The following is a 19,822-nucleotide window of genomic DNA, read 5'->3' on the forward strand; positions in this document are numbered from 1 at the left end:
CCCCGATGCAGTAATCTTACTCTTCTGTGCCCTGGGGGAATGAATCAACCTTTTAAGAAGAGAGACGGTCTGCCTCTCTCCGACACAGTAATAAGAGCTGTGTCATCATTTCTATCAAAAGGTGCCAAGCAAACATGCATGAGCTGCAGAGAGCTGTTGTTTTTTCTCTGTTTGTTTTCTACCAGAACTCAGTTTCTGGCTGTGAATTGCTCAGTGGCTTTAATATGTCAAGCTTGTTCCAGCAGGGAGAAATAATGATAGGGGGCATTTTCCCGGTTTTCAACAAAGAGATTAGTAGCATTTCCATGTTCAAAAGCGAGCCAGCTGGAGTGAAGTGTGCTGGGTAAGTTTTATTACATCTGACTTTTTACATACTACTCCAAACTTGGAAATTTGCCAATGCATGTATTACAGCAGCAGCTTTATAATTCTATAACACATTTCAATCACCTAAACCTTTTCCAGATTTGACCTGAGAGCTTTTCGATGGACTCAAGTGATGATATTTGCAATTGAAGAAATCAACAAAGATCCTGCTCTCCTGCCAAACATATCTCTTGGCTATAGGATCCTTAACTCTTGTGCATCTCCAACAAACACTTTGTGTGCTGCACTAACATTGGCTAGTGGACCAGAGGAGACAGGACTAACCTCCCCTTGTCCTCCAGCTATATCTGCACTTATAGCGGAGTCAGGATCATCTCAGTCTTTAGCTGTGGCTGCAACTCTTGGACCGTTTCAAGTACCAATAGTAAGAGATTAAATAACATGTGTAATTGCATCAGTGCTAAATGATATTTGACGTGTTTTAGTGCTTGTTTTGTGACATTTTTGGTGATCCTGTTGTAGGTAAGTTACTTCTCAACATGTGCATGCCTAAGCGACAGAGCTAAATATCCTACGTTTTTTCGGACAATCCCCAGTGACTATTTCCAGGCAAAAGCTTTGGCAGCACTGATCAAACACTTTGGCTGGCAGTGGATTGGGGCCATACAGTCAGACAATGACTATGGGCGAAATGGGATCCTGGCTTTTACTGAGGAGGTTAAAAAGCTTGGTGTTTGCATTGCATTTGTCGGGACAATTCTACGTACATACACTATGGATAAAATTCTGGATGTTGTGGAAATGATCAAGCAGTCCAATGTAAAAGTCATTCTTGCTTTTGTACCAGAGGGTGACTTTTACCCTTTGATGAAAGAGGTTGTGAAACAGAACATTACAGGTATTCAGTGGATTGCCAGCGAGGCCTGGATAACAGCACCTCGACCCTCCACACTGGAAATCTACCAAGCTTTTGGTGGAGCCCTCGGATTTGTTGTGCAGAAGATGGCTATTCCAAATCTAAAACAATTTCTTACAGACATAAGCCCTTATACTGATCCAAGTGCAGCCTTTGTTAGGGATTTCTGGGAGATTATGGTCGGCTGTAGACCTGTTTTGCCTGGGGAACACACAGGTACTGAGGCAACAAGTGAAATATGCACACGCGATGAGACATTAATGAATTCCCAGCATGTGTTCTTCAATGTCACAGAGCTTAGAGTTTCCTATAATGTTTACAAAGCAGTTTATGCTATTGCACATGCCCTACACCAGCTGGTATTCTGCCAAGCAGCTGCAGAGAAAACAGCGAGGGCATGCTTGAATATATCAGAAATTAAGCCCAAAGAGGTAAGGAATTGTGCAAGTAAAATCGACAATACTTTCTGCAAATAAGCAATGACTGTATCTGTTTACAAGTGATCTTGTGGATATGAACACATAAACATATATATTAAATAATATTCATGTCTTTTCTCAGGTCACTGATCACCTCCAAAGAGTGAATTTTAGGAATCGGTTTGGGGATGATGTGTTTTTTGATGCAAACGGTGACCCTCCTGCTTCCTATGATATTATTAACTGGCAGCTGATAGATGGGCAGGTGCAACACGTCACAGTGGGTCATTTTGCTTCTGCTGCAAATGGTGATTATGAGCTCAGTATCCAGGAGGAAGAAATTGTGTGGAGGACAGGGAAAACAGTAAATGACTTTTTAATGCAAGAACTCACAGATTCTGTTGGAACATGAAATCAGTTCTACAACACAATATCTTGCCTTTTTTTCCCCTCAGGTTCCAATGTCGGTTTGCTCTAATGTTTGTCCAATGGGAACCAGGAAAGCTCAGATTAAAGGAAAACCCACCTGCTGTTTTGACTGTATAACATGTGCTGATGGAACTATAGCCAACTCAACAGGTATTTCAAGCACATATGCCATATTTAAACAAACATACATTATCCAATATCAAAGCAAGCTTTCAAGTTTTGCATTTGTACTGACAAGTTCTGAATGTGAATCTCAGAAAAAGCTTATTTTATGACACCTGTAACCTAAATGTCAAGGGAAATGCAGTCAGCAACCTGTTGTTCAAACTTGCACTCCATAGGCACGTGCAAGGACTCTGACCTGCCAAAACAGTGATGTTACATTCACTTACATTCACTTCAGCTGCAAAATGTATATAACGAAAACACAGCATGTATGAACTTTCTTTTGTAGTGGTATCTTGTAGGTTTTGATATGCACTGACTTCCTTTCTAAGTTAAGTTAACCACTGTTGCATGCTGTTAGCACTGTAGTGTAGCTGGAGAGGCACTCAATTCTGCACAAAAGTCACATCCTTTGGATTTTCCCATAATATTTGTCTCAGTTACTTTACATAGAAAATAGTCTGCTGGTTGTTTGAGGCAGATGAGAAAGTCAGTAGGTCTTCATTTGGAAGGTGTATTACAATCCATTCCATTGGCAATAGAAAATGATTAATTCAAGTAAAAAGTTCCATACATTACATTTGAGGTACAAGATTTTCTGCAAACACAGACCTGACTCTTCCTGTTTATGCTCAACAGGTGCAGCAGACTGTACACCCTGTCCACAGGAATACTGGTCCAATGAGAAGAAAGATGAGTGCATTCCTAAAACAATTGAGTTCCTGATGTATCACGAGCCGATGGGAATAGCTGTCACAATTGTATCCCTGCTAGGGGCCTTCCTGTCACTGGCTACAATGACGGTCTTCATCTGCTACAAAGAAACTCCTGTGATAAAGGCCAGCAACTCAGAACTGAGCTGTTTCCTCTTGTTCTCTCTTTTTTTGTGTTTTCTCTGTCCCCTCACTTTTATGGGCCGACCCACTGTCTGGACGTGCATGCTGCGTCACACAGCTTTTGGTGTGACATTTGCACTTTGTATTTCCTGTGTGTTGGGCAAAACTATTGTTGTTGTTACAGCTTTCAAAGCCACATTTCCTGGCAACAAAATTGCAGTACAATTTGGTCCTGCACAGCAAAGAATCATAGTGTTCTCTTGCACTTTAATTCAGATAGTAATATGTGTGTTGTGGCTTAAGTTAAGCCCACCTTTCCCAGACATGGATTTTAAATACAGCAATAAGAAGATCAATTTGGAATGTAACACAGGCTCTGAGGCTGCTTTCTATGCAGTGCTGGGGTACATAGGGATCCTTGCAATGATATGTTTGGTCCTGGCATTTCAAGCAAGGAATTTGCCCGATAACTTTAATGAAGCCAAGTTTATCACATTCAGCATGCTCATATTTTGTGCTGTCTGGATCACTTTCATCCCAGCATATGTCAGCTCTCCTGGGAAGTTCACTGTAGCTGTGGAAATATTTGCAATTCTGTCATCAGCATTTGGCCTGTTCATTTGCGTTTTTGCACCTAAATGTTACATAATATTGATCAAGCCAGAGAAAAATACCAAAAAGCATGTCATGGGAAAAATAATTTGAACCAAAGAAAAAAAATAATGATAATGTAAGAAAAAAATAATGGTTCTAATACTCATACCTTTCATAAACTACTTATATACTACTACTATCAATAGTAGTATATAAGTAAAACAAGATTCTTTAGCATTTATATAACACAGTGTTCTCTTCAATAGATCTAATATTTAATTTATAACTGTTCCGTATATGGTATGACATTAAAATAAAGAATGATAATTTCGCACTGCATATTGAATCATTGTAATTTTACTTGTCAAATTATTTATTAATGTAATACCATTTGTTGTTGATTATTTCATGACAGGGGATATGTGTGTATGTATGTACTTTGTAAAAGAAAATGTACATTTTAATTACATAAAGAAGACCTGTGTGATAAGAATCTGAAGTCTTCATGGAATACACTTGTGTGCTGTGATGTGTTCAGGCTTGGACCCTTAAATAGCATGTCAAGTTTGGGAAAAATTAGACTTAATAAAGTCAATTTACAACAGCTTCCTGTATCATGGTGAAACATGCAAATTGCTTGCCTTGCCAAGTGGGAGGTGGGGGCTGGGAGGGGCTATAGAGCCAACAGGCAATGCACAACTGCCCCACAAAATTATAATAACTGCAGAACGTGCATTCAAAGTTTTGAGCTTTTGAGAGAGTTTCAAAGATCTTGGTTATCCTAAAGTCCTCACACGTGTTTGTTTCATGAAAATTATTACATAAAATCCAAAATGGTTGACTTCCTGTAAAATGAAAAAATCACAGTGACCATTGGGCCCTGTTCTTTTTTTTATTAAATTAAACTATATATGTATTGTATTAACTATCTGAGTATAACATATTATCAAGAGATGCATCGTTAGAGAAAAAAGTGAAAAATGTGTTTGCTGACATTGGGGAAACAGTATTTCAAAAAAGGTATGCTTTATTGTGTTTCCATCATAAATCTTTAACAGCTCAAATGACAACACATATATTTCATTGACATGACTTCTTGTGTGTGCAAATGCTCAAGCAACACATAAAATGTATTGTCATTTTGATCTTTGCATCATGTTTTTCTTGCTGTTTTTATTCGGTTTCAGAATTATGATGTAGCACTTTGGAGCAAAAATGCAAAAAAGGAGACCAAAAGCTGAGGCTAGAATAGCAAAACTATGGACAGCCACTGTATATTTCCCAGCCGTGCTCACATAAACTGGAATAAAAGTAATCCAAACTGCGAAGAATATCAGCATGCTGAAAGTGATGAATTTTGCTTCATTAAACTTATCCGGCAGCTTGCGAGCCAAAAATGCCATCAGAAAGCACATGCAGGCCAAGATGCCAATGTATCCAAGAACACACCAGAAGCCGACATCTGAACCAGTAACACACTCAATGATGATGGAAGCATTGTAATCTGTGTTGCTGTTGGCATGAGGTGGACTGGTGAGCAGCCATATAAGACAGATTATTACCTGAGTGAAGAGAAAAACAGGATGTTAATTTTTATTTGACACAGCTGAAAGCATATTTATAGAGTTGACTTATGAAAAGTAATTCTACCTGAACAACAGTTCCTAAAATTACACTGGCTCTCTGCTGGCTGGGTCCAAACCACTTCATGACATTATTCCCTGGCAGTGTGGACCTAAAAGCCATCAGGACCACTACTGTCTTGGCCAGGAGGCATGAAATGCAGAGGGCAAAACTGATGCCAAATGCAGGGTACCTGATACGGCAAAGCCAGTCTGAAGGCTCACCAATAAACAACAAGCCAACAAGGAAACAAACAGCAAGAAAGACCAAGAGAAGGAAGCTTAATTCCATGTTGTTGGCCCGAACCAGTGGTGTGTCTTTGTATTTGAAGAATATGGCGAGGATGGAGAGAGAAATACAAGCTCCAAGGACAGACACAATGCACAGCACAATACCCATTGACTCATGGTAAGACAGGAACTCAGTTGTCTTTGGGATGCAGAGATCTCTAACTTTATTTGGCCATGTGTCCTTCGAGCAGCGTGAGCACTCTAAAGAATCTGGAGATCGGGAGAGAGAAGAACTTTTAAATTTAGGAAGGCAATATCAGATATAAGTGGGTTAGCACAAAGAAGAATGGGTGATAACATCCAGAACACAACACACCAGTCTCATTACTAACTTCTCCCTCAGCACAGGGGACACAGTCGAAGCAGCAGATTGGTTCCCCTTTTCTCCTGGCGATGCGGGAACCTGGAGGACAACTGTTGCTGCATACAGACTTGAAAGCCTGAGAGGGAAAGTTCAGCCACTCAGAAAGACACTGATTTAAAACAATTTTCACCTGTGTCTTTGTTTGTACTGGTCTCTGCCAGCCCATTCTCATTCCAACGTCGTCAAGTACATCTCTGTCAGTGGCATTGTTATTACATGCTGGCGGACGGCCAAATGGCACTGGGCATGTCCACATGCAACACGCATGGGCTGCGTCACTTGAGAATAGAGACGGATGGAACCGGTTGCATGTGCATGAAAAGCTGAAGGACAGTGTCAGGTAATAACACTGCCGGTAACAACATGATAAAAGGTATACGAGTAGGGTAAGCGGGTGGAAAGATGGATAGGTCCCAAAAAGTTCCTTGCAAGAGTTTGCCTGTGGATGTGAGTTTTTTCTATACCTTAACTCAATGTGCCCCTTTTGCCTAAACCTGTCTGTGACTTTGTTGCCTAATCCTAACCATCGAGATGTCTGTGTTGGTTACCATGTGCTGTTGTGTAAACATAAGGACCTTGCAGTGTCATCCCAGCATGTGCATTTGTTGACATAACGGTAACAGCATCCTGCAGCATAAATAGCTGATGCAGAAGGATACCTAAAATGTCATAAATAGACAGAGAAGGTCACTGACAGAGTGGCACCATGTGACAAGTTGGTATGAGAATGTGTTGTCTCGGCAGACTATTTCAAATACAAACCTTAATAAGTAATTACCTCAGCTATGCAAATACACAATTCACAATATTAGCCTTACAGTAGTGGTGCTTCATTGCAAACTGTCAGCACAATATTATACATGTTATTTATGAGGCTTATGGCTATAAATTTACATGCAATTGATGACAGTTTGAACTTGTTATATTTAAGGGTTATATTTTCTTTTGTTTGTTTAACAATAAAGTACACTGCACATGAGCGAGAACAAATTAGCTGATGTGTTGATCAAAAGTACATACAACAGCCTAAGAGGTGAACATGGTCTTAAGCCTGTTTGCAGAGAACACACCTGCTTCCCAACAGGCCACTGAATCACTGACTCATTGATGACTAGGCTGCGTCCAGGTGAAGAGGCATCATAGAAACCGACTTTTACCAAATGCAGTGAGCCATCAGGCCTCCTTTGCCAGTTCATGAGATCGTAATAAGCAATGGGGTCACCATTGTGATCAAAGTTGACTTTCTCTCCCAGCGCAGAAAAATTAACTAGCCTCATGTAGTGAATTAGCTGAGGGATTAAGGAAAACAGGTTATCAAAACAAAATCTGTACTGCAGGTGACTTTTTTCTCATCGTTATAATATCTTTTTTTTTTTTTTTACTTCAGAATTTATGCTATAATTAGGCTCACCTGCCAAGGTTTAACATTCTTTGGGTCTGCACATGCACCATTAAGGAAAGGCCCCTCTCCGACTATGCAGTTACTCATATCCTGTAAGGCATGGGCCACCACATATACAGCCTTGTAGACATTATATGACACTCTTAGCTGCGTCACATCAGAATAAGGAGAGTAAACATCATTTAAATCCTCCGTCCCTTTACATGGCAATCTGTCAAGGTAGTTGTCGCCACTGTGTGAATGGCCATTCACAGACCCATTCAGTCGGCAGTTAAACATCTCCTCCCACAATTCTGTGAAGAAAGCTGATTCATGAATATTGGACGATCCAAGACTGGCAAGATGTTTTCTCAGCCCTGGAATCACATCAGCTCTCTGGATTGCAAATCCTAGTGTTCCTGTTAGCAGATCTTTAGACTTTTCCCAGAGAGATTTGGCAGTGGCCCAAGCTTCACTGGCAATCCACTGCAGGCTGGTTATATTCCGACGTTGCATCTCGCTCAGAATGCCCTTCATTTCTGATTCACTACTAAAGTTAATTATGACCTTTGAAGAAGCCATCTAAACAGTGGAAATATAGGTATGGTTGATACTTAATGAAATAATGAAATTTAAACAATTTTATAACTTTAATTAGGTGATGATGTGTTGGACCTGCCATTCAAGCACCCATTAAAAACTGATTATACCAGTGGTCTGCCCAAGTCATCTTTTGGCAGCCACAAGTAAGTCTAAAGTCTTTGCATTCAAGTCTCACGTCAAGTCCTAAACTTTGAGTTTCTGGTCTTATACAAGTCATAATGTGCTCTTCATCAAATGTATTGCAATTTTAAGAACAGAGTAATAATATACTAAATTTACAACAAGCATGAATGCTTTTTAAACTTTTGATTTGTTTGTTAAAACAAGTTTGTTAACAGCTGTTGCATCTTTGTCTGTAACTGACCTGCACATTTTGCATACTTTTTTTCTTTTTTTCAGTTGGAACTCTGTAACATAATGATAGGTATTTATGGTTCTCTGCCACTTGATTGGGTCCTGTCAGGTCTGATTGGTTCAAACAAAGTGGATCTGGGAAACTAAGTGTTTACTCACTTGGAATTAATGGCATTAATGTTAGAAGATTAAGGAAATAAAAGGAAATTCATTGGTCCATGGTAAACTTTTTAAACACTGCACTTTTTAATCTTTGGGTGTGGGAAGTGGTATGGAGTATTTACTTGGGTCAACACCTCTGGATCATAGCACTTAATACTACTACAATGATAAATAATTTTTTAAAGATAAATAAAATGTATATGAACAGGCCAAAATTGTGCACAAATAAATAAGTGAATTAACAGGAACACATTATATAAAAAAACCCACTGGCTAAAGAAACCCAGATTTAATTGTGTCTCCTAAATACACCCTATGTCCTTGACGAAACACTATCACATTACAGCCTCAAAAGACTTAACATTGATTTAACGGTATCTTTACAAAGCTCATTTTTTTAGCATATTTAGAACATTTGTATTGACTCATCAGTACCTGAATTACATCCAGGAGCTCATCTAGAGCATGCTGACTCAGGATTACAGGGTAGAAGTGAGTATAGGCAGCACACACTCCGTACTGCACTGACTCCTGCAGGAAAAGCTGGATAGCAAAGCGAGCGTAATCAGATTCCACGCCAATGACCCCCACCCAGGTCCAGCCAAAATAGCTAACCAGCTGGGCCAGAGCTCTGATCTGAAAGGCGTCACTGGGCATGGTGCGCATGAATGTGGGGAACTCTCTCTGGTTACTCAGACAGCTGCAGGACGCAAAATAGCTCACCTGGTGTTACAGAAAACAATTGTTAGCCTTCTCACCTGGCTCACTGAAAAGGCTGTTGAGCATCAAATTTCATCCAACAATACTACTGTCTTTCAAGCATTCAGTGGTGCAATTTTCTGTGCATTTGAAATGAAAAAGTGTAGTGTAGAGTACAGTGACTCACTCAGTAGTAAAATGGGAAATGAGTTAATACTAATGATAAAATATGGACATGTTTTTTAAATTTCTGAAAATACAATATTGTCATGTTACACTCCTAGCACAATACTCTAAATGTACAAATAAAGGGCTGTATTCTTAAATGTCTGATCAACAGTAAGGAATCTTTGTCAAGTGAAAACCATGTTCTGCCAAATCCAGTAAGTTTGAATAACTGGAGGTTTGAGTGTTTCTATATGGGTAAATAACATTCCTTTCATTTACACAAAATAAACTATTTTCAAAAACCCCATTGGAGTATATGCAAAATACATCACTAATTATCACTAAGACAGAATGGGCCTGCTGTTCTTGTCCCTGAAAAATTGACACGAAGTATGGTTTTAACAATACAGCAATGAACTGCAACTGTGTGGCACTACAGACAGATTAAACATGACAAAAGACAAGTATTATAACACTATGACAACAAAAGTACACAGACTATCAGGCAGTCTCACCAGGGGGATATGGAAAGAACCCAGGCTCCGCAGCAGGGCCATCGACACCCCAGAGGCAGCATCTCCTATGATTACAGGGGACACAGTGCTTTGGACAGCAGCACAGCCTAAATTTGAATTATTGTTTCTTTCCAGACCTTTGTCTCTGTTCTCACTCTCAGCTCTGATGTCTGCCTCTGGCTGTCCGTTCACCAACAGCAAGGATGCTCTCAGAGACACAGGTATGTCATCACAACTGTCACGAATGTGGAAACCCAGCTTAAGCTGTGGCAGGAGGTCACTACGCTGGTTGATCTCTTTGATTGCAAAAGTCATGGTCTGCATCCAACGCACAGCGCGAGAGCTGAAACTGTACAGAAGTGAAACGCAGTTCATCAAACAGCACCAATATATGTAAATGAAAACACACACACACACACACACACATATATATACATTCATAATAAAAAAAAAACATTGGTAAGTACAAAACAATTTACTGTGTACTGAACTAGCCAACTACTATCAAATACATTAAAATATTCACTTACTACTTATACATAGTAGGTGCTGGTTTTGTTGTGTATGGTTGAAGAGATGCCACAGGGCTGTAGTGTAAAGGGAATAAGCCCCCTATAACAACATCTCCATCTTCGTACAGACTGTTTTTCTCGTCTTCTCCCAAGAAAACACAGTTATCTAGAGCAGCCGCTGAGAAAGGTTTGCCCCCAAAGAGAGAAAGAAACAAAAGAAACTTTGCAGCTGGCACTGCCATGGCTGATCCAGGTTTTAGGGAAAAAAAGCTCATAAGTATTTCAATGGTAGTATACAGAAGAGCAGATGCCCTTTTTCATCACATACAAAGGATTATGATATTTCAGGGTGCAAGTGATTTATATACTGTAGGTAGCACACAAAAATCTCAGGGCACTGCCCACATAAAGTTGTGACATCATTCCAGGTAACACCTTAAGTTCCTGATGTGGGGGAAAACAAACAAACAAAAAAAATAGTGTCTTTCAACAGAATGGATATGCCTAAATAAGCCACTGAGGGGGGATTTTTTTCAGACCTGTGTTCTAGTCCAAACATTAACCAATATCTTTGGATTTGGCAATTTATCTACAGTTTGCTATATGCTCACCTTGACATAGGTAGAGAGCAGTGATGTTCATATTCAACTGCAACGGTGTGTTGGTGCGTGTGTGTGCAGATGTTCCTCAAAATTATTTTGAGTTTTACGTTACTACATGAAGAATGCAATGCATTTGTAAATACAATTTCTCAATGTCCCTGATTGATTTTTGCAAGTTTCTCATAATTGTGTGTGTGTGTGTGTGCATGTGTGTTTACATTTGTGCATGTGACTGCCGCAAGAAGGGCTGGAAGGCTAAGTGTATGCACATCGAGGTTGGCTGCAGAGGGCTTGCGGGGCAATCACTCAACAAAACCTTGAGTGCACTGAGCATCACTGGAGCGGAGAGGAGAAGAGCCATCAAGAACATCACGGAGGAAGCAAAGAAAGCCTTGAGATGGCTCTGGATTAGGACAGGAGATCCATGGGGGGTAGCAGATGTCACCTGAACATAAGCCAGGTCTGATCAACCATGGCTGTGTCGCCCTGAGCGAGGGTGCCTGATGTTGAAAGACCTGAAACACCCGAGGACCCCAGGTTACATCACTGATGATGTGTTCAGGAGCATCCAAGAGATATATTCTATCACTGAATTTTACTTTACTACATGAAGAATGCAATGCATTTGTAAATACAATTTCTCAATGTCCCTGATTGTTTTATGCAAGTTTCTCGTAATTGTGTGTGTGTGTGTGTGTGTGTGCGTGTGTGTGTATGTGTGTGTGTGTGCCTGTTTGTTTACATCTGTGCATGTGTGTGTGAGACAGAGGTTCCTATAAGTATTTGAGTGTCAGCTGTTAAGTCAACAAAGCAAAACTTGAGATTTGTGAGAGGGAAAAACATATATTTCCTAAAACGCATTGACACTAATTGAGAATGACTCATGAAGTAGATGTTTTCATGTGCTGTATGACTAATAATAGTGCTCTGCAACTTTTATTTATATGAAGTACATATATGGTATATACTATTTATAAAAGATAGTAATAGGAATCCTGCCTGTGTGATATTCTATCAAGTTTCTCTTCATGTGCTTGGGTCCACTTCCTGTTTTATTTTGAAATGTGTTCTCATTGTGTTTAGTGCAACTTGTACTTCCTGTGTTTTCCTGCCTTTTTTGATTGCTTCATGTCTTTCACCTGTGTCTTGTTTCATTCACCTGTTTGCAGTTAGTAGTCAGCCCTTGTGTATTTAAAGCCCTGTGTGTCCTTAATTCAGTTGCCAGATTGTCATTGTTGCCACAGTGTGTTTGTGCTTTCCAGCTTGTTTGTTTACCTGTTTTTTTGTTTGTTTGTTTGTTTGTTTTACACTACTTGGCTTTTTGTAATTAGTTACTTTTGTGATTTCCCAGAATGGAATTTTCTGCCTTCGCTGACTGGCTACATGTTTATGACCCCTGCTTCCTTCAGTAAAGATTTGGATTTGATAAACTGTGATTGGTGTTTGGTGCTTTTCTCTGCATCTGAGTCCCAGTTTCATACTAAAACATTACACTTTGACCATTAGTAAAGGTGTGATTTCCTGTATTATCTAAAAATTAAAAGTTGGTAGACACTCGCCCAGAGTATTTCAGTATCAGATCAAAGAAAAAAAAAGGGGGGGGGGCATTGTCACATTTCTCCTTACCATACTAAATACAGTTTTTGGGCACAAAAAATGGGTAAATTTGCAGTGTTTTAATTCTTAACACATTGTATACATAATAAGTCTGGGCTGGGTCAGATTGACTTGCCATTTGGTCTACACCTTGGGTAAGACTTTAAGGAAGCCCTGCAAAGCTACATGATCTCAAAAGTTTTTGATTTATTTCAACACCATACATGTTTAGAAAAATTGAATGTGTTTAGGGATGCATGAAGCTGGGAGTGAGAGAAGAAAAATATGAAGTGATAAAGGTTAGGTTGGTAATATTGACTAAAAACTTCAATGTACTTTCACCCTCAACTGGAGACCAGCCAATATAGTGGGCACTCTCAACTTCTTGTCAATGTCAGGCATCAATGTAGAGTCAGCACTTCTGCTTATGACATTTAAACATTTCAGTTGGATTTTGCTACCCAGCACTATTTTTTAAAACTCATGAAGCATCACGGCCCAGCAGTCAAAGGGCCATCAAGTCTTTCACAGAGGCAGGCAAAGTGGTGTCAAGATATCTGTGGATTAGGGAAAGAGAGTCATGGGTCTTGGAGTTCCATATGGAGTCAAGCCTGAGCTTGATTAAGCTCAACAGGGTTGCTCGGGCAAGGGTGTTTCATTGTTGAAAGGCCAGTAACACCCAATGGCCCCACGAAACTGATGTGTCCAGGTACATCCCAACATGTAATATATGTTACCTAGCAATGGGGCAACAGTATTGGGAAAAAAAAGGATTGCACTATTGTGTTTAAAGCATGAATATTTAATAGTTCATATCACATAACAGATATATTGTATTAAATGTCTTTCTTATACACAGAAATGATTTAGCAACACATTTAATCTACAATCATTTTCACCTTTGCATCATGTTTTTCTTGCTGTTTTTATTCGGTTTCAGAATTATGATGTAGCACTTTGGAGCAAAAATGCAAAAAAGGAGACCAAAAGCTGAGGCTAAGATAGCAAATGTATGGACGGCCACTGTATATTTCCCGGCTGTGCTCACATAAACTGGAATAAAAGTAATCCAAACTGCAAAGAATATCAGCATGCTGAAGGTGATGAATTTTGCCTCGTTAAAATTATCCGGCAGCTTGCGGGCCAAAAATGCCATCAGAAAGCACATGCAGGCCAAGATGCCAATGTATCCAAGGACACACCAGAAGCCGACATCTGAACCAGTAACACACTCAATGATGATGGAAGCATTGTAATCTGTGTTGCTGTTGGCATGAGGTGGACTGGTGAGCAGCCATATAAGACAGATTATTACCTGAGTGAAGAGAAAAACAGGATGTTAATTTTTATTTGACACAGCTGAAAGCATATTTATAGAGTTGACTTATGAAAAGTAATTCTACCTGAACAACAGTTCCTAAAAGTACACTGGCTCTCTGCTGACTGGGTCCAAACCACTTCATGACATTATTCCCTGGCAGTGTGGACCTAAAAGCCATTAGGACCACTACTGTCTTGGCCAGGAGGCATGAAATGCAGAGGGCAAAACTGATGCCAAATGCAGGGTACCTGATACGGCAAAGCCAGTCTGAAGGCTCACCAATAAACAACAAGCCAACAAGGAAACAAACAGCAAGAAAGACCAAGAGAAGGAAGCTTAATTCCATGTTGTTGGCCCGAACCAGTGGTGTGTCTTTGTATTTGAAGAATATGGCGAGGATGGAGAGAGAAATACAAGCTCCAAGGACAGACACAATGCACAGCACAATACCCATTGACTCATGGTAAGACAGGAACTCAGTTGTCTTTGGGATGCAGAGATCTCTAACTTTATTTGGCCATGTGTCCTTCGAGCAGCGTGAGCACTCTAAAGAATCTGGAGATCGGGAGAGAGAAGAACTTTTAAATTTAGGAAGGCAATATCAGATATAAGTGGGTTAGCACAAAGAAGAATGGGTGATAACATCCAGAACACAACACACCAGTCTCATTACTAACTTCTCCCTCAGCACAGGGGACACAGTCGAAGCAGCAGATTGGTTCCCCTTTTCTCCTGGCGATGCGGGAACCTGGAGGACAACTGTTGCTGCATACAGACCTGAAAGCCTGAGAGGCAAAGTTCAGCCACTCTGACAATCAAGACACTGATTTAAAACAATTTTCACCTGTGCCTCTCTTTTGTTATGCCATACTGGTCTCTGCTAACCATTTTTCATACACAGGTGTGATTTTAAAAAGCTGTGACACAACTGAAAATTGAATACAGTTACATTAGTTACCTACTATTGTGATACATATATAACAGGTTCATGAAATTGTGTAGACAAGAAGCTCCTAACCCTGGCCCTGAGTGCTGAAGGCTTTAGACATTGTTGGACTCTCTTTGTTGACAGTATTGCATCCTGAACTTCCATTGTCTTGTGGATGTCAAGGACAGTGCCTTTCGGGTTATCACACTGCTCAGCTTCCCTGAGAAAACTTATGCCAGGGTGCTTGAAAGGAGACTGCAACCAGTTTTTGAACCTCAATTCAGGAGGATCAATTTTGATTCGGTCGGGGTCATGGGTGTTTGCTTATCCAGTCAGCATGTGTTTTGTGGACTTGGAGACGGATTACAACTGTGCTCCCTAGAAGAGTCCTGTGGAGGCTAAATCGGGATTATTGGGTACTGGGACCATTGCTTCAAGACACTTAGCCATTATACTATAACTAAAGTAAGAGCTGTGTCCATAATCCCGACACAAAGTCAAACATGATCTATGGGAATTGGCCTCAGCCAGGGTGGTTCCTTGTCACTGATTTGTTTGTAATATTCATGGACAGGATTTCAAGGCACAGCTGTGGGGAAGAGAGTGTCTACTTTGGGGACTCCAGAATTGCAACTCTTTTGTAGATAATGTGGTTCTGTTGGATTTTTTAGACCATGATCTCCAGCATGCACTGGACATTTTACAAACAAGGTTAAAGCGGTCAGGATGGGAGTCAGCACCTAACATTCTGACGCCATGGTACTCTGTCCGAAAGTGGTGGCTTGCCTCTTCTGGGTTGGAAGTGAGTAATTTCTTAAAGCAAATTTTAAGTACATCGGGGTCTCATTCAATTGGACAGGTTTGGTTTGATGTCACCAATGATATAGGCATTGTAACATGTTTGTGGTAAAGATGAAGCTGAGCAGGGAGGCAAAGCATTCAGTTTACCAGGTGATCTATGTTCCAACCCTCATAAGCTTTGGGTATTGACTGAAAGAATAAGACTACAATGAGTTACCTCTGTCGGGTGGCTGGGCTCATTTTCAGGGAAAGAGTAAGGGCCTCAGACATCTGAAGGTAGCTCAGAGTAGAGCTGTGCTCCTTCAGGTCAACAGGGGCCATTTGAGGTGGTGCAGACATCTGATCAGGATGCATCGAGGGTGCTTCCCTTCAGAGGTTCACCTCTGGTAGGAGACCCCAGACTAGACCCAGAACATACTGGAGGAATTCTATCTGTTATCTGGCCTGGGAATGCCTCCCCTTGGGGTTCTCCCAGAAGGAGCTGAAAAATGTTGCAAGGCAGAGGAGCATCAGGACTACTTTGCTTAGCCTGCTGTAACATAAAAGATGGATGGATGCAGATTTGTTTTCAAATTGATGGTGGTTTTCAAATATAATTGTGTTTGGTCTATTTGCATGCAGTTTCATAATTCTCAGGGCCACTGTACTTTAGTGCAAATTGTTATCACAAAATTGGGCAATTAATGTGTTTTATGTCTGCAAAATTAACATGAATTTGATGTCAGGTTGAAGAGGTTATATTCAGAGGTGATATTTACTTCTGCTTGTTTGACAATAAAGTAAATTGCACACTAATGAGAACAAATTATCGGATGTGCTGATCAACAGTTCATAAAGCAGCATAAGAGGTGAACATGGTCTCAGGCCTGTTTGCAGGGAACACACCTGCTTCCCAGAAGGCCACTGAATCACTGAATCATTGATGACCAGGTTGCGCCCAGGCGAGGAGGCATCATAGAAACCAACTTTTACCAAATGTAGTGAGCCGTCAGGCTTCCTCTGCCAGTTCAATAGATCGTAATAAGCAATGGGGTCACCATTTTGATCAAAGTTTACTTTCTCCCCCAGTGCAGAAAAATGTACTCGCCTCATATAGTGAATTAGCTAAGGAGGGAAAGAAAAAGGATATCTCAAAACAACACAAACTACACAAAACTTGACTTATTTTTCATCTTTGTCTAACATTTTTTACCCTGAAATGATATTTAAGGCACAATCAGTCTCACCTGCCAAGGTTTAACATTCTTTGGGTCTGCACATGCACCATTAAGGAAAGGCCCCTCTCCGACTATGCAGTTACTCATATCCTGTAAGGCATGGGCCACCACATATACAGCCTTGTAGACATTATATGACACCCTTAGTTGTGTCACATCAGAGTAAGGAGAGTAAACCTCAAATAAATCCTCCGTCCCTTTACATGGCAATCTGTTGTTGTAGTTGTCACCACTATGTGAGTGGCCGACTGACCCATTTAGTCGGCAGTTAAACATTTCCTCCCAAAATTCTATGAAGAAAGCTGATTCATGAATATTGGATAGTCTGAGACCAGCAAGGTGTTGTTTCAGGCCTGGAATCACATCGGCTCTCTGGATGGCAAATCCTAGTGTTCCTGTTAGCAGATCTCCAAACTTTTCCCAGAGAGATTTGGCAGTGGCCCAAGCTTCACTGGCAATCCACTGCAGACCGGTTATATTCCGACGTCGAACCTCTCTTAAAATACCCTTCATCTCTGAATCACTACAGAAGTTAATGATAACCTTTGAGGACGCCATCTAAAGAGTGAAAATATAGGTAAAGTAAATGCTTTAATCTTTGAAAATGTAATAATGTTTTAAGAGCTTTATTTAAGAGTTGTTGGACAAACACCTATAATAATACAGATCAAGGCACTTTGAAACATTAATGAAAATGTACATGAACAAGCTATGTGTATGGGGCATGCAAAAATAAATTTGATTATAGGAAAATCAATCCTATGACAATCCTTTCCAATATATCACCCTGTAATCCCTTTTGTTAATTTGCGAGACTTAATTGTGTCAGAGAGGTGTTGAATTACCTTAATAGTATTTTTCATTGTATTTGGTGTTTTAATACTGTTAATGCTTTGTGAACCCAAATTCTTTTTGAAGACAGTTAACTCTAATACAACACGTCTGCAACTGAACATAAATCACAGTTTTTAAAAAAAGCACAGGGCAGTGCTCCTAAGACAAGGATGCAATTTTAGTGGTTAAAACTATATTGTAGTTTTTGCATGTATTATTTACTTTAAGGATATATCAATTTCATCTGTCTTGCTTGTTGGGGATGTAAATCAGGAATAATACTACCTATATAATAAAATATTTGTTTTGGTTATTTGTGCTTATAGAAGACAGAGATACCAATTTAATTGAAATTTATATTTATGGTGGTAAAAATGTACATATGAAAATTCCACCATTGATCCTTACTAGTCAGTACACAGTATTCAAAGTACAACAAGCTGCAGCCTCAATAACAATTGAGTTGAACTGACACCTTTCTGAAACAATACTAAGAAACATTTGAACGTATGAGCTTCACAAATGTATTTTGCAGGTGGTCATGTAATTTTGTCTACCTCTTGTATGTATGAAAAAAAAATGTATTGACTCATCAGTACCTGAATTACATCCAGGAGCTCATCGAGAGCATGCTGACTCAGGATTACAGGGTAGAAGTGAGTATAGGCAGCACACACTCCGTACTGCACTGACTCCTGCAGGAAAAGCTGGATAGCAAAGCGAGCGTAATCAGATTCCAACCCAATGACCCCCACCCAGGTCCAGCCAAAATAGCTAACCAGCTGGGCCAGAGCTCTGATCTGAAAGGCGTCACTCGGCATGGTGCGCATGAATGTGGGGAACTCTCTCTGGTTACTCAGACAGCTGCAGGACGCAAAATAGCTCACCTAGAGTTACAGAAAACAATTATAAGCCTTCTGCACAGGTTGGCTCAATGAAAATGATTGTAAGCATTAAATTATAATATAATAATAATATAATTTGGAGTCAAGTGACTTTATGTAACTACCAGGCTGTTAAAATGAAAGATGACTTAACACTGCTTTTTTTTAAAAATTTTGACATGTTTTCTACATTTCTGAAAGTACACTTTAAATTTACAAATAAATAGCTGTATAGCTTGATGTGTGATCAACAGCAAGCAATCTGTGTCCAGTGAAAAACATGTTCTGCCAATTTGGTGTTTTTTAAATATTTGGAGGATTAAGTGTTTCTCTGTAGGTGAAGGAAATTCCTTCTTGTTAAGCCATTTAATCCATTTTAAAAACCTGTTTGGGTATCTGAAAACTGCATTATCAGAAAGAGCAAATGGTGCTGCTGTTCCTTTCCCCCAAAAGTTGTGAGAAGTGTGATTTTAACAGTAAAGCAATGATTGGCAAATCTGTGGCACTAATAAAGAGACCTGCAAAAGACCGATTTGATATGGTAGGACAAATATACATATTGTAGACATTATCAAAAGTAAATTACAAAGACTCAGGCAGTCTCACCAGGGGGATATGGAAGGAACCCAGGCTCCGTAGCAGGGCCATCGACACCCCAGAGGCAGCATCTCCTATGATTACAGGGGACACAGTGCTTTGGACAGCAGCACAGCCTAAATTTGAATTATTGTTTCTTTCCAGACCTTTGTCTCTGTTCTCACTCTCAGCTCTGGTGTCTGTCTCTGGCTGTCCGTTCACCAACAGCAAGGATGCTCTCAGAGACACAGGTATGTCATCACAACTGTCACGAATGTGGAATCCAAGTTTGAGATGTGGCAGGAGGTCACTGCGCTGGTTGATCTCTTTGATTGCAAAAGTCATGGTCTGCATCCAACGTAAAGCACGAGAGTTGAAACTGTACAGAAAATAAAAGCAGTTCATCACACAGCAAAGGTACTGTATTTATGTATATTAAAATACCCCAAACACAAATACAATAGAATATGATCTGCTCTGTACGACACATGCCAACAGCTATCCAATGCATTCATACATTTACTCACTACTTATACATAGTAGGTGTTGGTTTTGTTGTGTATGATTGCAGAGAAGCCACAGGGCTGTAGTGTAAAGGGAATAAGCCCCCTATAACTACATCTCCATCTTCATACAAATTGTTTTTCTCCTCGTCCCCCAAGAAAACACAGTTTTTCAGAGCAGCAGCTGAGCCAGGTTTACCCCA

General features: G+C 40.1%; 3 protein-coding genes across 3 annotated transcripts; 1 reads left to right on the forward strand and 2 right to left on the reverse strand.

The window, feature by feature from the left end:
• Positions 1 to 254: 254 nt before the first annotated feature.
• LOC148189377 (extracellular calcium-sensing receptor-like) lies at positions 255 to 3,797 on the forward strand. The gene is made up of 6 exons (XM_088078328.1): positions 255 to 343; positions 466 to 751; positions 850 to 1,422; positions 1,805 to 1,927; positions 2,118 to 2,241; positions 2,902 to 3,797. The coding sequence occupies exons 1-6, from the start codon at positions 255 to 257 to the stop codon at positions 3,795 to 3,797; spliced, it is 2,091 nt and encodes a 696-aa protein (XP_087934454.1).
• Positions 3,798 to 4,822: 1,025 nt separating this feature from the next.
• LOC121942994 (extracellular calcium-sensing receptor-like) lies at positions 4,823 to 10,599 on the reverse strand. Its single transcript, XM_042486331.2, has 9 exons — positions 10,379 to 10,599; positions 9,983 to 10,194; positions 9,846 to 9,952; positions 8,899 to 9,186; positions 7,375 to 7,926; positions 7,034 to 7,252; positions 5,916 to 6,039; positions 5,337 to 5,809; positions 4,823 to 5,248 (listed from the first exon to the last, which is right to left on the reverse strand). The coding sequence occupies exons 1-9, from the start codon at positions 10,597 to 10,599 to the stop codon at positions 4,823 to 4,825; spliced, it is 2,622 nt and encodes an 873-aa protein (XP_042342265.2).
• A 2,851-nt stretch (positions 10,600 to 13,450) lies between these two features.
• On the reverse strand, positions 13,451 to 19,485 carry LOC121943064 (extracellular calcium-sensing receptor-like). Its single transcript, XM_088078329.1, has 7 exons — positions 19,147 to 19,485; positions 18,256 to 18,543; positions 16,832 to 17,380; positions 16,491 to 16,709; positions 14,538 to 14,661; positions 13,959 to 14,431; positions 13,451 to 13,870 (listed from the first exon to the last, which is right to left on the reverse strand). The coding sequence occupies exons 1-7, from the start codon at positions 19,468 to 19,470 to the stop codon at positions 13,451 to 13,453; spliced, it is 2,397 nt and encodes a 798-aa protein (XP_087934455.1). The 5' UTR covers positions 19,471 to 19,485.
• Positions 19,486 to 19,822: the final 337 nt, after the last annotated feature.

Source organism: Plectropomus leopardus, chromosome 6, assembly GCF_026936395.1.
Source record: "Plectropomus leopardus strain MGB_pleo_1.0 chromosome 6, ASM2693639v1, whole genome shotgun sequence".
Lineage (NCBI taxonomy): Eukaryota > Metazoa > Chordata > Actinopteri > Perciformes > Serranidae > Plectropomus > Plectropomus leopardus.

What these genes read in the sequence shown, in the direction of transcription:
- LOC148189377 (XM_088078328.1), top strand. Translation starts at nt 255, where the DNA reads ATGATAGGGGGCATTTTCCCGGTTTTCAACAAAGAGATTAGTAGCATT. An exon ending in GACCGTTTCAAGTACCAATA is followed by an intron (nt 752 to 849) that starts GTAAGAGATTAA and finishes ATCCTGTTGTAG; the next exon opens with GTAAGTTACTTCTCAACATG. An exon ending in AACTATAGCCAACTCAACAG is followed by an intron (nt 2,242 to 2,901) that starts GTATTTCAAGCA and finishes CAACAGGTGCAG; the next exon opens with CAGACTGTACACCCTGTCCA.
- LOC121942994 (XM_042486331.2), bottom strand. Translation starts at nt 10,599, where the DNA reads ATGGCAGTGCCAGCTGCAAAGTTTCTTTTGTTTCTTTCTCTCTTTGGG. An exon ending in AGAATGTTAAACCTTGGCAG is followed by an intron (nt 7,253 to 7,374) that starts GTGAGCCTAATT and finishes TTAATCCCTCAG; the next exon opens with CTAATTCACTACATGAGGCT. An exon ending in TTTTAGGAACTGTTGTTCAG is followed by an intron (nt 5,249 to 5,336) that starts GTAGAATTACTT and finishes CTCTTCACTCAG; the next exon opens with GTAATAATCTGTCTTATATG.
- LOC121943064 (XM_088078329.1), bottom strand. Translation starts at nt 19,470, where the DNA reads ATGCAGACCATGACTTTTGCAATCAAAGAGATCAACCAGCGCAGTGAC. An exon ending in GTTCCTTCCATATCCCCCTG is followed by an intron (nt 18,544 to 19,146) that starts GTGAGACTGCCT and finishes CTGTAACTCTAG; the next exon opens with GTGAGCTATTTTGCGTCCTG. An exon ending in TTTTAGGAACTGTTGTTCAG is followed by an intron (nt 13,871 to 13,958) that starts GTAGAATTACTT and finishes CTCTTCACTCAG; the next exon opens with GTAATAATCTGTCTTATATG.